This window comes from Pan paniscus, chromosome 6 (assembly GCF_029289425.2).
Source record: "Pan paniscus chromosome 6, NHGRI_mPanPan1-v2.0_pri, whole genome shotgun sequence".
NCBI classification, from domain to species: Eukaryota; Metazoa; Chordata; class Mammalia; order Primates; family Hominidae; genus Pan; species Pan paniscus.
The window spans coordinates 109,976,967-109,991,065 of record NC_073255.2 but is presented as its reverse complement, the minus strand read 5'-3'; the positions used below and the strand labels follow the sequence as shown (position 1 = coordinate 109,991,065).

The 14,099-nt window shown below is 40.0% G+C and overlaps 1 protein-coding gene across 13 annotated transcripts in view; it reads right to left on the bottom strand.

Annotated features, from left to right (window-relative positions):
• Positions 1-14,099, bottom strand: part of AKAP9 (A-kinase anchoring protein 9) — a 166,399-nt gene that overhangs the window by 5,143 nt on the left and 147,157 nt on the right. For all 13 annotated transcript variants that reach the window (XM_034964418.3, XM_034964419.3, XM_034964428.3 and 10 more), the window contains 8 exons: positions 12,151-12,370; positions 10,296-10,446; positions 8,108-8,776; positions 7,671-7,879; positions 7,251-7,356; positions 5,596-5,778; positions 4,409-4,609; positions 2,695-2,927 (listed from right to left, as the gene is read on the bottom strand). In XM_034964418.3, the coding sequence (XP_034820309.2) occupies positions 2,695-2,927; positions 4,409-4,609; positions 5,596-5,778; positions 7,251-7,356; positions 7,671-7,879; positions 8,108-8,776; positions 10,296-10,446; positions 12,151-12,370 (1,972 nt within the window). The remainder of the gene's footprint in view (positions 1-2,694; positions 2,928-4,408; positions 4,610-5,595; positions 5,779-7,250; positions 7,357-7,670; positions 7,880-8,107; positions 8,777-10,295; positions 10,447-12,150; positions 12,371-14,099) is intronic.

Below are 14,099 nucleotides of genomic sequence, written 5' to 3'. Positions count from 1 at the left end.
ATCAACTGGAACGGAAGAATAGGGACTCAAAATCCCCTCATCCCCTTCCCAAGAGGCATTAGAGGTCTCTTATATTGCCAGCATCAGGTTCCAGCTTGAGGGATAAATGGGGTATAAGGAGATGGAAGGCAAAAGTAGATGGGAAAAGCAGATAGGCAAAGAAAGGGTGAGAAGTAATGAAAAGAGAAAAGAACAGAGAATAAAGGGCAGATGAGATAAGAAGAGAACAAAAAGACCCTTAAATTGGCAATAAGAATGTGCTGGGAATGCTGCAAGGTGGGTGAGGCTCTTGTCCCTTTGATCAGGGACAAAAAAACGTTGGTTTCAAAAGGAATGGGAGTGTTAGCTTCATGAACCAGGTGCAGCAAGTTACGACCTGCCCCATCTTGGCCCAGGGAGCTTTTGGAGCACCAGTTTTGATTTACTTTGAATCAGTTCCAAGGCTCCATCTTAGGAGGGTCAAAATATGATAAACATAATCTTGGATAAGAAAAAGTGGGGCAGAGTGAAGTATGTCAATAACGACTTCTACACCGCTCTCATGAAGCCTCTCTAGATCCCTCTAATCAAAATTACTAGCTAACTCCTGTGACCTCCCATTTACTTATTATATTCTAAGTTCTGTGCATATTAGTCTTCCCCACTAGAAAGTGAGCTGCCTTTAGGTATTTAGGCAGGATTATATATTTTTTCATCAATGCATCTACCAGCACTTACCCTGGTTTACTCTATACAAGGTGATGAAGGAAATGAAAGGTGAGGAAGAGTAAATGAAACCAGGAGACTACAATATGGAATATCAGAAGCAAGGAGGGTCTAAGGCCCACAGTTAAGATAAAACTTGTGCTCCTGTTTCCAGAGCCAGCATGAATGAGACTTGGGAGACTGGGCTGGTTGTCCTAGCTCTATCACTACTGGCTTTGTAACCTCTCCCTGCCTCAGTTTCCTCAAGTGTGAAATGAGATTCTGGACTAGGTGATCTCAGCTTCCAATTAAAAAACTGTGCCATATTTTTAGAGAAAAATAGGCCGGTGCAGTGGCTCACGCCTGTAATCCCAGCACTTTCGGAGGCCGAGGCGGGCGGATCATGAGGTCAGCAGATCGAGACCATCCTGGTTAACACAGTGAAACCCAGTCTCTACTAAAAATACAAAAATATTAGCCGGGCGTGGTGGTGGGCGCCTGTAGTCCCAGCTACTCAGGAGGCTGAGGCAGGAGAATGGCATGAACCCGGGAGGCAGAGCTTGCAGTGAGCTGAGATAGCACCACTGCACTCCAGCCTGGGCAACAGAGCAAGACTCTGTCTCAAAAAAAAAAAAAAAAAAAAAAAAAAATAAATAAATAAATAAATAAAGCAGCATCAGATGTGACCTGATAGAAATAACTTTAAAAAGCAAAATTCCTTTAAGATTCTGTCTGCCTCCTAAAAGGGAGGGGGATGCATGGAGAAGCCTTGGTGTTTGTATGCATATAACCAGGTCAGAAGACTGTAGTGGGCCAGGTCCTCAAAGTAGTTTGAGTCTTGGCTCCATGTCAATCACAGACAGAATGAATACCAGAGTTCTTTGCTTGGAATTACTAGAGAAAGAACAATAAAAGCACTAGCAAAAAGCAAAAATCCAATGCCTTAAAGGCTAACCTCTGACTTGAATGCAGTTAGGAAAGGACCTTCCATAGCTGGGCACCAAAAGTGGGTTATCTTAGCAATGAAGAAAATGAATGTATGTCAGCCTAAGAAGTAATTTGTCAACCACATTTTTAAATTTTATAATCTTTTATTTATTTACATGTGTGAGCTTGTTCATGGGCTTATTCAGATTTTTTTTTTTTTTTTTTGAGACAGAGTCTTGCTCTGTCACCCAGGCTGGAGTGCAGTGGTGCTATCTCAGCTCACTGCAAGCTCCACCTCCCAGGTTCATGCCATTGTCCTGCCTCAGCCTCCCAAGTAGCTGGGACTACAGGCACCCGCCACCACGCCTGGCTAATTTTTTTGTACACTTTTAGCAGAGATGGGGTTTCAGCATAGCCAGGATGGTCTCAATCTCCTGACCTCATGATCTGCCGGCCTCAGCCTCCCAAAGTGCTGGGATTACAGGTGTGAGCCACCACGCCTGGCCTTTTTTTTTTTTTTTTTTTTTTGACAGAGTCTCACTCTGTCACATGGCTGGAGTGTAGTGGCGCTGATCTCGGCTCACTGCAACCTCCGCCGCCCAGGTTCAAGTGATTCTCCTGCCTCAGACTCCCAAGTAGCTGGGACTACAGGTGCCTGCCACTACGCCCAGCTAATTTTTTGTTTTTTTAGTAGAGATAGGGTTTCACCATGTTGGCCAGGCTGGTCTCGATCTCCTGACCTTGTGATTCGCCTGCCTTGGCCTCCCAAAGTGCTGGGATTACAGGCATGAGGCACCACGCCTGGCCCAGATTGTTTTCTAAAAGGGGATTGGATAGGCCAGCTCTGAGTCACCAGCTGCCTGGACCTAGGAAGGCCCTTTTCATAGTCTACACATACCCTGCCAGTATTCCTGCTAAATGAATGAAAACCTAGAAAAAAAAAGCAGACATGCTTCAGTGATGGCACATACCTCCTACTATATAAATATAGAGTATAACCAGCAGAGAATAGAGGGAGAATTAAAAATAACTAATCCTTTTAGAGAGTCTACTAGTAAAATGCATTTTCCTTCAAGTCTTTACCTGGAAATTGCAATGGATACTCTGACGGCCGACCGAAACCTGGTGAAGCCCTTTGGGCGATTGGTGATCACCTCTAGATCCGTGAAAGCTGGCTGCCCCCCCATCCGGGCAAGCAGGGCCAAGGTGGCATCTTCACATTCCTGGAACCCACCCAGTAACAGCAGCAGGTATTTCTTCTGGTAAATGAGAGCCTTTCGAAAACTTTCTGCCCTCAAGTATTTACCATAAATTCTCTATATTTAGGGAAGAGAAGAATGTAAAGACATTAAGAAAACATTCATCCTGCTCTCTAGGGGAAAATAACCTAGATTTTAACAAGTAGTGGTGGTGGTGGTGGTAGTAGTAGTAGTAGTAGTAGTAGTAACAGTAAAACGGCAGGTTCCTATCACTGTTTTCTACTTTATCAGCAAAGTTGAAATTTCAGATAAATTAACCTTTACACTTTTGCCTCTATTAGTCAATGGAGTCTGAATACTAATATTATAGTTAGGCTTCTTGTTTCTTTTAGGTTTTAGCCCTCATTAATCATATTAATTGCAAATATTTTTGTCATCCCAATTTTGTACAGAGCTATTTTTATTAGGGTCACTAATCTATTTATTTATTTATTTATTTATGAGACGGAGTCTCACTCTGTCACCCATACTGGAGTTTAGTGGCGTGATCTCGGCTCACTGCAACCTCCGTCTCCCAGATTCAAGCAATTCTCCTGCCTCAGCCTTCCAAGTAGCTGGGATTACAGGCGCCCACCACCATGCCTGGCTAATTTTTGTATTTCTAGTAGAGATGGGATTTCACCATGTTGGCCAGGCTGATCTCGAACTCCTGACCTCAGTGATCCACCCACCTTGGCCTCCCGAAGTGCTGGGATTACAGGTGTGAGCCACCAGTGCCTGGCCTAATCTAACTTTTTAAATGTTAATGTTTTCTATCCCTTCAGATTCATAAACTGGAATAAATGTTCCAAAAGTTTTTCTTTTTGTTTTGAATTTTATGTTGACTGATTAAGGTAGTTTTAACAACATTCATTATTAGTCACTGGAGAGGCTTTTCAGAGGGCTTACCATTTTACAGAGTATGATGTTCTTACATTGACAATAGTAGAGCTTTTGTTAGGAGTTGAAAAGATACTATTCTTTTGGTCTATTAGGGATGAAACCAGGGAAAGTGGAACCATGAGCCCAGGCTGCCACTGTGACCATTAATAAAGGTTAATCTGGTCCCAGTCCTAGGCATGCCTTTCCAGAAACCTCTGTGACCTGCATTCATGACAAAGACTGAATAAAAAGACCTAGAGACAAAACCTGAATACTATCTACATTTTTTTTTTTTTTGAGATGGAGTCTCACTCTGTGGCCCAGGCTGGAGTGCAGTGGCGCGATCTCGGCTCACTGCAACCTCCGCTTCCTGGGTTCAAGCGATTCCCCTGCCTGGGACAGTAGCTGGGACTACAGGCACCCGCCACCACGCCCAGCTAATTTTTTGTTTTTGTATTTTTAGTAGAGACGGGGTTTCACTGTGTTAGCCAGGATGGTCTTGATCTCCTGACCTCGTGATCTGCCCATCTCGGCCTCCCAAAGTGCTGGGACTATAGGCGTGAACCACTGTGCCAGGCCCTAAATTTCTTTAGACTGTTTATTTAAGGTCAGTGAGAGATGAAAGAAGGCAAAAACATAGAACCAGCTGTGATGTTTAGATGGGAGATGTCTCCTACCTTTAAAGTGACATGTTCAGAATCAGGGCTCAGAGTTTGAAGTAAAGAGTCATTTCTTAGTTCAGCTTTCAGTTTGTATACTTCAGCCTCTGCCCTTTTCAGAGATTTCTGGAGAGTCAATTTTTCTCTGTTCCATACTTCTTTTTCAGAGGCAATGATGGCTTCAATGTTGGCACCACCATTCAATGAAAACCTGGAAGACTGCAAAGACCACAGCCTACTTACACAAGTCTCTGAAGAAAAGTCTGAGCTAAACATATTAAAAAGATATCTGCATGATGATGCAGTCTCAACTTTCTAACCCCACCCAGACAAAGTTCAAAGCCAATCTCAATTGACATTACGCATATACACTAACTCTTAAGTACATGGTCCTTTGCTAAGTACATTAGTTTTACAACTAAAAGTCCTTGAGAAAGTCTGGCCACAGGGAAGGTTTAGCAGATTAGCAGAGCTTTGAACTGAAAAAGTCAAGAGACCTAACAGACCATTTGGGTTCAAATTTTGAGCCTGTGCCTGAAATAGTGTACTGGAGAAGTGGGAAAAAAACAAGCCAGTATGTACATAATAAGTGGATTTCTATAAAAGGCACGTAAATGTGTTATCATGTATTTAACCACACAGTTGTCTTACAGGTCTTTTCTATCTTTATACTGGGTGATTATGGAAACTAGCAATTAATTTTATACCTGTTTTTAAATGGAAAAATTTTAAGTAAATTCTCAGAGTAATTTCAGACTGAAAGACGTAATTTAACAGAACCTTTTAATTGAGTCATCAACACAATAACTAATAATTAAATGAAGAGAACAGTCAGGATTCACATTTGAACATCTCGTGTATCTGTTGTTGGTCCCTAGGTAGCAAAGTATCTGGCTTTGGAGATGCAAGTATCTTGGTTTGACTACGACTTCAATTCAGTTTTCTCAGGTATAAGGTGGATGTGGATTAGAGATTCTGTATGTATACAACCCAGAGTCGAGTACAGAGATGGTTTCCAATAAATAACAGTAATTATTATAACTTAGTAATAATATTATTATTGTCATCCCTATAAAATTTTCTACAGATCCTAAGAATCAGGTGTGTGATAGTTTTACATTAACAGGATTAAAACTTGAACTAGACAGCAGAAATGATAAGCATGCACTAATTCTCATATATGGAGATGCTAAAAATGGACATACATTATCTCTACCAGCTCCTGTCTGTCGATACCACCTGATCTGCTCTTCTAGCTTCATAACCATGTTCCTTAAGTCATTCTTCTCTTCAGTCAGTTGACTGATATGCCCTGTCAGCTCAGCATTTTGTCTCAGTAGTCTTTCAGTCAATGAGCCACAAGAAGTACTTGGGGACACCAAGCTGGGCTGGAAAAATAAAATGGTGTAAAGTCACTTAAGCACAAATGGATGTGAATAATGCATATAAAGTGTGAATAGGCACCGAGAACAACAGAATTCATGAATTGGTGCTTGAGTTGAGTATTCAGTAATAGGTAGATATTTACCAGGCAGAAAAGATAAGGAAGGGCATATTAAGCAAAAGGCACAAAGGCTTGAGCAAGTGTGTATTGTTTTCGGGGTGTTGTAGGTTGCCTGGTAAGTCTAGATTGCTTCACTTTATGAATAACAGACCTAAATGTAGGCAATGGAGAGTCATGAAAGGCTTGATGCAAAAATATGACACAAAATTTATGTGTTGGGAAAATTCCTTTGGTAGTAATGTACAAAGCAGGGGAAATTAGGGAAGATATAATCTTCGAGTCAGGTAGACCTATCAGGAAGTTGTTTCAACAGCCAGGTAAGAAATGCTGAAAGCCTGAATGGAGGCAACGACTAAGGGACAGAAAGTAAAGGGTGTGTGGGAGAGGTATTTAGAAGGTAAGAGGGACAGGATTTAGTGACTGTCTAGATGTGCAGATAAGGGTGAAGGAAAGTGGTCTATGGTGACTTTCAGCTTTCTAAACTGGGCAATATCATGACTAGAAATGAGGGTCTGGAGCAGGAAGTAGAAAGGGAAGATGGTGTTCAGTTTGGAATGTGCCTGTGAGGTTCCTAAGGGGTCACTATGGGGTACATTTCCCCAGGGAAAAATGTTTAGTAACTAATTGAAAATATAAACCTGGAACACAGGACAGAAGTCTAGACTAGAACCACAGTCCACTAAAGATAAGTTCCATAAGGGTGAGGTTTTAGTCAGATTTGTTCACTGTATCTCCAGAACCTATCTGGCACAGAATAAGTGCTCAATATAAGTATTTGTTTAATAAATAAGTCTAGTGAGAGCTCAGGGTGTTGGACTGTGTGAGCTTTCATAGTTATAGGTTAGAGAAAAGAAGGAAGAGGGTAGGAAGAGGAATCATAAAGGCAACTGATGAAAGAAGCAGAAGAAATGCTAGAATACTGACATGACAGGCAAGGAAAGAGAGGGTTTTAAGAAAATAAAACAGGTCAAAAGTATCAAATGCTACAAAGAAGTCAAGAGATAAACTGAAAAGATTCACCAGATTAGTCAATTGTTTAGACACTGTAGGAGTCTAAGGGTGTTTCATGGAGTAGACAGGATAGAAGCCAGATCACTCTTTCAGGAAGCTTGTCTCCATACAGTAAAAGGTCAACATAATTATTCAATGACAATAATGAAAGCTAATTCCCTCCCTAAGCTTTCATTATCTTCTCTTGGGGGAAAGCAAGCATTATTATTCATATTTAAAATAAATAAAAAGATACAAATAAAACTCTATAAAGAGTATCAAGAATATGCTGCAAGTTTCAAATTATCCAGTTTCTATTAAATCTTTGCTCTCAATGCTTCAGAAATAACTTTTAAAAAGTATTACCTCTTCACCTTGCTGGCCAGTTAATTTCTGTAGTTGTAAAATAATTTCATCAATATTTTCCTGAACCCAAATGAAATCTTCATCATCTGCTGTTTCAAACTGTAGTCTTCAAGAAAAAGACAAAAAGTCAAAACATACCTTCTCAATTGGGGGTGTTTACTACCACAAACATTACAGAGCAGGCGACGTTCTACTTCACCTATCACTTCTCCCTTATATCCCATGCTTTCTTCCCTGGGTCAAAGTGTTAGATAGTTGTTTTCAGACATTTGAGTTCTGTTAAAGAATATCACCTCCTAATGTAAACACGCATTACCTTTAAAATTTCAATTCCCCACCCTTGGCTAGCTGTCCAAGAGGCATGGGGTCTACCCAGCCTAAGAATACTACTTTCCCAAAGATCAGGCAGAAAAGTCTAACCTCTCAGAGGCTTTCTGGGGTAGAACCTGTAGTTTTGAAGCTACACACTGAAGCTTTTGTCTGATCATTTCTAATTCATGATTACAGCCGGTTCCTCCTCCATTCATTTCAATCAATTTAGCGTAGTTTGATTCTTTTGTTTCTCCTTCTATTTTCTGTTGAAGAACCCAATTTCTAGTTCGATCACTGGTTAAGCTCCACGTGGCTGGCTGGCAATTTTGGACAGAATAAGAAAACAATAATTATAGGTGAACAGCATATCACAGTCTATCTTAAGGGAACACAATTATTGTTTATATCCAATAAACTTCTATAGATTTCATTTTTAAGTGATTTACATATAGCTATTTAAGTAATTTAATCCAATATCAAAATTTAATGATCAAAGGGCTGCAGTACTTTCCTTAAAAATATCTAAAAAGAAACTGTCAGTTTACCTCATTAAGGTTCTGATACAGAATTCTTCTACTTTCTCGTTTTTCTTCTCGTTCTAGTTCTTGCTTCTGGAATTCCTGCATGATTCCTTGTAGTCGCTGTCCTTCAAGGTCTAACTTATAAACTTGTTGTCTTTTCTCTTCCAGCTGCCGCTGAAGATCTTCCACTTTGGACTGGAGCTCATGCATTTTTTTCTGTCCTTCAGTGTTGGCCTCCTGTTCTGTCTGCAGTGTTTTCCTGTGAACCTGCCTATCTTTTTCCATTTGCTGTCGTGTTTGCAAAGAATCCAGTTTATATTTTTCAGTCTCATTTAACAATTCTACTATGCGACTGTGTTTTTCCTCTAGCTGTTTCTGCAGCTCTTTCAGTAGGTCCTCTGAGGGCAAGGGTGGCCGAGACTGTCCAGTACCATCACTGCTCTGCAGCTGTGCGTGCAATTCCCGCTCCCTATCTAGGGTACTACTCATTTCCCGAATTCGAACTTTCTCAGATTCAAGAAGTACTTGAAGCTCTAAGTTTCGACCTTGTTCTTCTGACAACTGGGCATCATATAGCATTCTCTGTGATTCTATTTTTTGCTGGGATTCGTTCAGTAGTTGTTTCTGTTGTTCCAAAAGTAGATTTAGCTGAAGATTCCTTTGTTTCTGACTCTCAAGTGAAAACTTCAGATCCTGGTACGAGAAAATCAAATTTAAGAACTTGTTAATATTATTAAAAATACTTGGCCGGGCGTGGTGGCTCACGCCTGTAATCCCAGCACTTTGGGAGGCCGAGGCGGGCAGATCACCTGAGGTCAAGAGTTCAAGCCCAGCCTGGCCAACATGGTGAAACCCTGTCTCTACTAAAAATACAAAAAAATTAGCTGGGTGCAATGGCACGTGCCTGTAGTCCCAGCTACTTGGGAGGCTGAGGCAGGCAAATTGCTTGAACCTGGGAGGTGGAGGTTGCAGTGAGCCTAGATTGCACCACTGCCCTCCAGCGTGAGCAACAGAGTGAGACTTTGACTCAAAAAAAAAAAAAACAAAAAAACAAAAAAAACTTCAGAAGTATACAACCATGCCTTTATTAATACTATGTTGGTAGTATCTTTATTAGAAAATAGAACTGATTATTTAGTTTATTAACTTAAATGTTCAGTAGTTAGTGCATAATCATGAAATATAAACAAAAGAAGGGTAAGATAATACTTTTCTCAAAAAATCTTAATCTCACTAAGTAATATGAAGCAGGGTACATTTCTTATAAGAATAACAACCTTTAAAAATATAACTGTTCCTGGAGATCTTATGTTTTGATAAGATTCCTGTGCACATTAATAAATTTGTTTAAAAAATAAATGTTCCTGATATAATGTGATAGGAGTTCCTGAAAAACCTTGTGTTTTGCAGTATCACATGCTAAAAATAATAGGGCTTATAAGGAAAGCAAGGTTAGGGGCAAATAACTCAAAATATACATAAACTTTTAATGGTTAAAAAACTATAATTGGTACCTAGGGAGATATCATGTCCCTGCCGGGCAGAGAGTTCTCTTTGCCTGGAGGCTAACACAGTGGACATTAAAAATAAAAAATCGGGCAAAAATGCCAGCAACACATTGTTTTTCAGCACAGAGTTAGTGAGAATTAGGATTACGTGGCTAGAAGAGCTCTGAGCCAGTGAGACAACAACACCTTTATTAAAAGCAGATACTTCATGTATACTCCACCTCTATTAAAAGCAGATACTCAAAGCAGCCTGCCTTGAGCTGAGAGCCTTGCAAAGCAGGGGTGTGTCTCTCTGAAAGGGGCCAATGTTCACTTTAAATGTTCTTAAGCAGTGAGGGCTCCAGAAAAGTATCCCTGTTCCTCTTCCCTAGGAGAAAACAGGAACCAAAACTACCTCTGTATTAAACTGACAGGATTGCCATATTTATCTGTGTGTACCAATTCACATGCCCAAAACATGTTGCAGCAGAGCAGTCTATATGCATCTTTGGATGTAGCAAAACAAACAAACAAACAAAAAAAACCAATCACCACTCCATTAGCATTTCCTCGTAATACGGTTTATGTAGTATTCAATGCACAGTGAACAACTTACCATATCTTATTAAGAAGTCTAAGGTTGACATTTTAGATGGAGGAAAGCCTTAAGACCCTCTTCTATCATTCTGGATTTTCCAGACATTTAAAGACAAAGATAACAGTACCTCAAGTTCTTCTTTATCCCGTTCTTCACTGCGTCCCAACTTGGCTTTCTCTTTCTCCAAAGCCCACTGGAGCTCTCTTGATTTTTTCTGTTCACTTGCTAATGTGTCATTAAGCAAATGTACTTCATCTGTCTTATCTTTAACTTCCAACCTAAGTCAGAAAGACAAATGAACTTCCATAAAGCTATGTTGACGAAGCATATAATGAGAGAGAGAAAAACAGCTTCCACTGATAAGTTGAGGCATATAATAAACTAGCTAAGAGGAAAATATAAACTATTAAAGATTCTTGACTGGGGTTCATTTCAAATTAACTCTTTCTTTTTTTGTTGTTTTGTTTCGAGACGGAGTCTCGCTCTTCGCCAGGCTGGAGTGCAGTAGCGCTATCTCGGCTCACTGCAACCTCCACCTCCCGGGTTAAAGCAATTCTCCTGCCTCAGCCTCCCGGGTAGCTGGGACTACAGGTGCCCGCAACCACGCCCAGCTAATTTGTGTATTTTCAGTAGAGATGGAGTTTCACCATTTTGGCCAGGATGGTTTCAATCTCCTGACCTCATGATCCGCCTGTCTCGGCCTCCCAAAGTGCTCGGATTACAGGCATGAGCCACCGCGCCCGGCCCTCTTTTTTCTTTTTTTTTGAGACAGAGTTTCCCTCTTGTCACCCAGGATGGAGTGCAATAGCGCGAACCTGGCTCACTGTAACCTCCGCCTCCCAGGGTCAAGTGATTCTCCTGCCTCACCCTCCCAAGTAGCTGGGATTACAGGTGAATGCCAGCATGCCCGGCTAATTTTTTGTATTTTTAGTAGAGATGGGGTTTCACAATGTTGGCCAGGCTGGTCTTGAACTCCTGATCTCAGGTGATCCACCTGCCTTGGCCTCCCAAAGTGCTGGGATTACAGGCATTAGTCACCACATCTGGCTTCAAATTAACTGTTTCCAGTAGTACAATTATTAGTTATTAATTATCAATGCAAACAACTATGCAATTTATTGTTACAAAATAGTATTAATAAAAATTTTGGCTGGGCATGGTGGCTCACACCTGTAATCCCGGCACTTTGGGAGGCCGTGGTGGGTGGGTCACCTGAGGTCAGGAGTTCGAGACCAGCATGGTCAACATGGTGAAACTCTGTCTCTATTGAAAATACAAAAATTAGCCGGGCATGGTGGCGGGTGCCTATAATCCCAGCTACTCAGAAGGCTGAGGCAGGAGAATCACTTGAACCCGGGTGGTGGAGGTTGCAGTGAGCTGATATCATGCCATTGCACTCCAGTCTGGGCGACAGAGCGAGATTCCATCTCAAAACAATTAAATAAAAATAAAATAAAATAAATAAATAAATAAAAAGTAAATAAAATTTTTGTCTTTTACTGAACATGGGAATCACCATATCTATTTGTGTGTGAAGCTAATGTTCAATATAAAAATGACTAGTTGTAATGTGTCTTTGGCAACAGAAGATCTCAGTATTTATACCAAGAAATATATTCTTTTAACAAGCATTGTCTCTTCAAATATTTTGCATATTTTAGCTCACTCAATCATGAATTCTACTGCGTTCATAAATATCACTTCAAATTGGTTGATGGTAAAATAAAGGTCAAAGTCAAAATTATATTTCATACAAGTCTCACACAGAACTGAAGTCACAGTAGAGAATATGCTATAATCACGATCATAAGTTCATCATTTGGAAACATTTAGAGTTTTTTCTATTATAGTTTTTCCTAAAAAAAACAGTTGCATGCTATTTAAATATCATGCATGTTATATTTTTCTATATTTGCACAGTGTTTATGACAAAATTACTCCCATTCCTTGTTACATGTTTATAATAAGGAAGCCTGGCACACCTGAAAGCCTCCAATTCTTTTAGGTGTTTATGCTGTGCCTTGAGTGTTGTTTCTAGTTCCAATTTAGTTTGTGCAAGCTCACTCTTCAGTTCAGCAACCACCATTTTCTCAGAACTCAGCTGCTCCTGCAGTTCTGTTGCTCTGTCTTTCATACTGCTGAGCTCCACTTGCATCTCCAGCATTTGAGACTGCTTCTGCTGTATATTATATTCCAAGAGTTCTACACAGAACATGATTAATATTTGAAACATAATCAAGCAACTCATATTTGGTTTATAAATATTTGTTGATAAGAACTGATTTGTAGTTAAGGAGATTACTTCAAAGGAAACATGAAAAATTATAGTCCCAAGAGTTGGTAATGCAGTCCAGGCATGGTGGCTCACACCTGTAATCCCAGCACTTTGGGAGGCTGAGGTGGGAGGGAGGACTGCTTAAGGCCAGGAGTTCAAGACCAGCCTGGGCAACATGGTGAAACTCTGTCTCTACTAAAAATACAAAAATTAGCTGGGCGTGCTGGCATGTGCCTGTAGTCCCATCGACTCAGGAGGCTGAGGTGGGGGGATTGCTTAAGCCCGGGAGGTGGAGGTTGCAATGAGCTGAGACCATGCCACTGTACTCCAGCCTCAGTGACAGTGAGACCCTGTCTCAAAAAAACAAACAAAAAGGGTTGGTAATGTATAAAAATAAATTTCAGGCATGTTTTCCTCATAGTGCTAGTGGCCAAGATTTCAGAGCTATAAATATATAAGGATAAAAGTTTAAGAGAATACATTAATGGATGCAAGACTTAAAATTAAAAAAAAAACTTTAAATGGAACTCATATTTGTACATTCAGAATTTCAAGAATGTACATTAAAAAATTCCAAAGATTTCTGATAGTCACACAAAGTACTTGGAGGAGTTACCCAAGTTACTACAATGATGAGCACTGCTGATATCTTTTGTTCCGCACCCCACTGCAGATAGTCCCCTGGAACTTTAATAGGAGTCTGTTCCCAGAAGTGGGAAATTCAAACCCCCCTTTGGATACTGTCCTTTTATCCATTGAAAGCCAACCAAACCCTTACTACATGTTTGCTACAATAAAAACAAACTGAAAATTTTAAATGCCTCAGTATGTTAAATGAAAAAAAGCATGTTATAAAATATGTATCAGGATTCCTTTTTTATGAAAAATACAAGCTTATGTACACATGCACACTGAAAAGGTCTGGAGACATATTTACCCAGGTGTTAGGTAGTCATTATTTTAGGATTTAGGTGATTCAAGGGATGATTTTCACTCTATTCTTTTCTGTATTCTACCATAAATATGTAATACTATACTACTCTAATAAGAAAAACATTTTTAACTTAAAAAATACTATCAAAGTTCAACAATTCACATTACAATTCATATTACTGACGTTAGGAGACAGAAATAACATTAGCTTTAGATGATAATCAATCATGTTTAATTTAGGCTTCTAAAAACTTTAGAGGTTAAGGATTTACATAAATGTGAATCTGTGACATTAAGCTTTCAATGGTGTTCTATTTAACCTAAGTAAAACAATATTAATCTATCTCTAAAAGGCATCTTCAATTACGCCTACGTTTAAAGTGATATGTTTATCTCATTATGACTCTCTTTTCTGAAGTAATTTTAACCTGCTTTGGTTTTTTTTTTCCTTCTTAAACTCAGTGGTAAGAATGCTTCAGCTTTGTTTTTTTTTTTTGAGACAGAGTCTTGCCCTGTTGTCCAAGCTGGAGTACAATGGCACGATCCCAACTCACTGCAACCTCTGCCTCCTAAGTTCAGACGATTCTCCTGCCTCAGCCTCCCGAGTAGCTGGGATTACAGGCACCGAGCATCACGCCAAGCTAATTTTTGTATTTTTAGTAGAGATGGGGTTTCACCATGTTGGCCAGGCTGGTCTCGTACTCCTGACCTCGTGATCCTCCC